Source organism: Gavialis gangeticus, unplaced genomic scaffold (assembly GCF_001723915.1).
Source record: "Gavialis gangeticus isolate Ggan-Ray unplaced genomic scaffold, GavGan_comp1, whole genome shotgun sequence".
NCBI lineage: Eukaryota > Metazoa > Chordata > Crocodylia > Gavialidae > Gavialis > Gavialis gangeticus.
Genome location: NW_017729004.1, coordinates 20,798,813 through 20,804,206, shown reverse-complemented (window position 1 = coordinate 20,804,206; position 5,394 = coordinate 20,798,813). Strand labels below are relative to the sequence as shown.

Here is a 5,394-nt window from a genome sequence, read left to right as displayed (position 1 = left end):
TATCCTGTCTAGGTCTGATTGCAGCCTATTTCTCCTGCTTACATGCCCACATCCCCCCACATCTTAGCGTCTTCTGCAAATTTGAACAGGGTGCTTTTTACACCCCCGTCCAAGTCGCTGATGAAGATGTTGAACAGTGCGGGCCTGAGGACCGAGCCCTGCAGGACCCCATTGCCCACATCCTTCCAGGTCAAAAATGACCCATCCACCACCACTCTCTGGGTGCAGCCCTCCAGCCAACTAGTGACCCATTTGACTGTGTAGGTGTCGACACCACAGTCCCCTAAGTTTTTACTGAGAATGGGGTGAGAGACAGTGTCAAAGGCCTTCCGAAAGTGCAGAAAGACTACATCCACTGCTACACCTGCGTCTAAGGATTTTGTTACCTGGACTTCCGTGCAGCCTTGCTCTGGCTTCTAGTTTTACCATCGGGGTGGTACAGAAAATCTCCTCGGAGCTGCTGCTTTCCTGCTTACTGCAGATGGGTGGCAAGTAGTGGGGAGCAGCCAGGGACATGGCTTTACTCAGGGCTGTGCAGCTTCTGCATATCTTTGAGAACATGTGCTATGCACTGATATACCAGACATGGCTTCTCTTATATCTGTGCTACTGTCAAAGAGAGGACTGCAGCATTCTCAGGCCTGCCCACGCTTTCCATAATTTCGCTGGTAAAAATAGGAGTGAAGTCATAGCAGCACAGACTTCAGCATGAGATAGCAGCCCAAGTACATACACAGAGTCCTCTGCTACCACGTCTTCACCGCTGTTGCACTACAGCTCGCAAGCTTACAATGAGCATGCTTGTGCCTCTGTGTATTGCATAGTGTTTGTTTGCTCTCCCCTTGGAGCAGCGGGGGAACCAGGTGGTTCCCCGAGTTGGTCTTCCTTCCACACTGCTCTGGGGAAGTACCACAAGGCTCAGTCCCTTAGCCTGGCCAGATCGTTATCTCACACTGCAGCCCTAAACTATATCTTGCTGTCCTTATCAGCCATCTTAAGGAGGCATTAGAAGAAAACAAGACAAGTAGGTTCTCTAGTCTATATAAGAGTGTCCTCTACAGTTCTTGTCTCTAGTTTTCTTAGTCTAACCTGACATTTCTTGAGCAGTGAAGCTTTTGCCTCTACCCATGGAGAACTATGGTAGATCTCACCATGACGGAATATTTTCTGATGCTCGGCATCTGAAATCTTCTCCAAAGAAAGGTTTCATGAATTAAACCATAATCCTGTGACTGTATCAAGGTTATGCCAAGTTAGAAGTCAAAGCACAAAGCTCCCTAACCCCCCAATATTTTATATTTTATGTGTACTTTTGCAGTAAATATTAATTTGTTTTTTGTTTAACTTGAAGCAGGTGGGAAACAATATTATTCTTTTTTTTTTTTTTCATTTTGCTTTTGCAGATGATCATTCCAGGATATGCTTGAAAGCTGAAAATAGTCACGACAACTCAGACTACATCAATGCCAGTCCAATTGTAAGTACAATAGCTAATGTGAAATAATTCAAATAATCAAGCCTTTTTCCTTGCCTTGTCATTGTAATATGTTAACTTGAGGCAAGTCACTGTTGTGATGACCAAAACTGTCTATATCTAGTTCCACTTCCCAACCACTGTCTTCAGCTGTCATTTGAGTGAGAAAATAGAGAATTTTCCATTCACTTTCACACAATGTCTTTGAAGATTATATACCAAGGAAAATAATGTCAATAGATAACCATTCTTCAGCTTGAGTAATAAAGTCATTTTTTGTACCTGGAAGTACTAGCTTGTCAGCTGTAGTACTGAACATTGTACTTTTAATTCAGCAGATTTTTTCCATTGTGTGAGGAAGATAGCCTGTCTTTTTGCCAGTCTCTGACTTTCTCTCTGACTTTTTGTATCATAAAAGCTACTATATTATTGGAATGATTGCTGTAGCCAAAGAGAACTGGGCTTTGCTTTATGTAAAGCCAGTCAGTGCCACTCCACAAACTGCTATGTTACTATAGTGAGAAGTGTTATTTCCTTCCCCATCTTCATCTGTTACTTTCTTGGTGCCTAGAGATTTACTTCTGCATCTCTACCAGTCTCCCTCTCATCATCCTGAAATCAGAGAATGGAATCTCTATCACCCCTCCAAGTGTCAGCATAGGTCAATGCAAATCTTGAACCGATTCCCTAATGTACCCCATCTGCCCCTCTGCATCCTCTCACAAACTGAATACTGATTTTTCTTTTTCTTTTTTTCTATCTGTAAAATGCATAAGAGCAATAATTTTAGAGATCAGATGTTTCCCTTTTATAGCCACAGAACAAACATAACATGACCCACAGCACTGCCCTGTCCCTGTGTCTATTCCAGACCTGGAGGGACTGTCTTTAGGGAAAATAAGGCAACATGTCCTTGACCTTTCTGAGGCTTCCAACAAAGGGGCCATTACAGCTGGTAGTTTGTATTCATGCTACTTAAGCCACTGAACAATTACCAAGAGGAAACAGCTTTGATTAAGGATTTAGGCTGGAGAATTAGGTGACACTGTAGCAGTCTGTGTATCCCATTACCAGTTCCTGGATCATCTTCCAGTGTCACTCTCCCAATTAAATCATTTTGTGTGGGCAATGCAACTAACAAATTGCAACAGATAGATTTGCAGTTACAAGCTATTTCCTTCCAATTCTGTTGACAATGCTTCCCTTTTAAAAAGAATAGTGTAGGGCTTATCCTCTGAGCTTTGTATTTGGTGCATTGGGCAGTGTCTTTAAAGGTTTAATTTTCACAAGTTTAATGAACTTGCTTTCCAGATAATCAGTTCATGATACAAACTCTTCCAGTAAAGGTCTTCAGGGTGATATCATGTAAGCTTTATAAGGGTTTTATGCCTCATATATACTCTGAGGACCAGATTCATCCCATTCTGGCTACTTTGTGGTGCTCAGTGATGAAAGAAGTTATCATGCTAATGGATTTGCCCCACTAAGGAAATTCTATATGTAGGGTAATCTGCTGATGATGTAGTAGTTATCCATAATCCAGGGTCTGGGGAAAAGGGGCATGACCAGAGCACCTTTACACTTCAGTGATGCCCAGCAGCCAAGCTAGCCCTTTGGGGTTGATGGCAGTTAGCATAAGTTAGAATAGGCCTTAGGCTACTGGAAATATTGTATGAGAGGGAACCAGCATCTTCCAGGATAGAGCCCATTGTCTGGTTTAGTGCAAACTGCAAAGAGAAGTTCAGAGTTCCCCTCCCCTGGGGCAGGGGCCCTATGTGGGAAGGAGGGAAGGACATGACTTATGTTTGGGAGGTAATTTGTTTTTTAGAAAAAAACTAAACTTGTCTTATTCCAAGGAAAGAAACTCTCAAGATGAGAATTATTGTCCATTGGCTTATTTTCTTGCATTTGAGTCAACTGGAAAACAACAGACTACATAGTACGTACAGCGACAGATTGCTCGACAGCACTGACTACTTTGCAAGGGCACACTGGAAAGCTTGGTACCACAGGCTTTGTAAAGTTAAGCTGAATAACACATTCTCGTCACTGTGCCTCATTATAGTTGTGAGTTTGGCATCAGCTCTGGACTGGATGAGCCATTCTGTTTTTTCGGCAAATCCTAGGACTCCAGTTCTCTTCCCACTTTCCCCTAAACCAGATCAGGACCCACTTGGAACTGGCCCCATATATAAAGCCTGATTCTCTAGTCCTTACTTATAAGAACCAAAGAACTGCCATTTACTGGATCAGATCATAGGTCCAGCTTGCCCAGTATCCTGAGTCCTGCAGTAGCAGAGAGTGGATACTGAAAGGGAGAGTGAACAGGGTGACCAGCATTTTTTCTGCTGTTCCTCTCTCACTTGCAGCCCCCAGCATTCGAGGTCTAGGAAGTTCTGATTCAGAGAATGTCCTCCTAACTTTCCTACTCGGGCAATACATCCACTGAAACTCCACAGAGACTTCCCTGTCTACTGCCACTGCTTTTAGTTGAGAATTTCCTCTTTGCTTTTAACAGCTATGCACTTGGCCCCTCTTGCTGCAAATGCACAGTAGATTTGAAATACCAGTGAAACATCCTTTGTTCCATCTTGCAAAACCAGACATTTTTTTTTAAAGAATGCTGCTTTTCAACTTACACAAACTCAATAATTATCATGCCAACACAATGACTTTTTGGTGCATTTGTGCATTGCAGTGGTTGAATTAGAACTGACCATTATAGTGTACTGCTAGGTGGGCATTAATAACACAAGATCAGTACAATCTGAAAAGAACTAGAGGAGGTTTTTTCCCTCTGCACATGAGCCGTCTGATGGGGGTGGAGTGTGAAGTAAAGTAATTATATTCAAGCTTCAGAAAAGGAGGCCTCCAATGGTGTACTTGCCCTTAAGTATGTCCAGCTTCTGGGTCAGTGGTCCAGTCTCCTGCTGGGGCTCACTCAACCCTGATTTAAGTCTAAATGAGTGCAGCAATACATGCTGAAAAAAATTCTTTGCACTAGACAATGAGCTGGCCACCTGCCCATATGCTTCTTTCTTTTTAAAACTGCTACCCCCCTCAAGATCCTCCATCCCTCCTAATACATTATGAAAACTGAGGTTAGACTTGTGGCCTCAACATGGTGGAAAGCGTGTGAGGAAAGTCAGCAGAGAGATCTAATCAAAGCTTATTCCTTATCCCTTCATTTTTATTCTTATGTAAAACCAGGTAGACAGTATTTTTTTATGAAATTCCATGGAGTAAAAAGTAAGGCAGAAGCCTGTTTCCTCTGTTCTGAAATAACATAAAGTACTATGATAATAACTGCTACCGGCAGTTGAATGAAAAGCTTGCAATTACAGCACAAGGAGACCCTGACTGTGCAGAATAAAACTGTGATAATTACATCTGTCATATTTGTACTTAGTCCTCATTAAATTTCAGGGAAATCATCCAGTAGTAAATAATGTGCAATCTTTGCTTTTAAATCAGAGGTCATGAAAGTAAATGGGAATTCTGGTTTTCCTCATAGGGTGTCTGAAAGAAAAAAAACCCATCAATTACATTTAAAAACTCAGCTTGCTTATTATTGAAGACACCAGACTGAGGAATGTCATTAACGTGACAGTTTGCTCAAACACAGCATACAAATGTTATCACTAAGAATAGACTGAAATTCATAATGGCATTCTATAATCTACCTGATTTCTGAATTTCTTCCTACACACAACAGGTATTAATAGCACCTCTTTCTTTTGATAGGAATTGATATCCAGTAATCAGTTATTTTTTTTCTGCTAGCTGTTTGTCTGCTACCCCTGGAAATTTCCCTTCCCCCTTCCAAGTTCACAGTTCTACTCTGAGCTCTTAACATTCACTATTTTTGCTTGCTTCCTCAGACTTAGAGAAGAATGTCTTGCATTTAAAAGCTTTTCTAA

The 5,394-nt window shown here is 41.8% G+C and overlaps 1 protein-coding gene across 1 annotated transcript in view; it reads left to right on the top strand.

Annotated features, from left to right (window-relative positions):
- Positions 1–5,394, top strand: part of PTPRN2 (protein tyrosine phosphatase, receptor type N2) — a 1,174,657-nt gene that overhangs the window by 1,105,514 nt on the left and 63,749 nt on the right. The window contains exon 16 of the mRNA XM_019507947.1: positions 1,404–1,477. Within this exon, the coding sequence (XP_019363492.1) occupies positions 1,404–1,477 (74 nt within the window). The remainder of the gene's footprint in view (positions 1–1,403; positions 1,478–5,394) is intronic.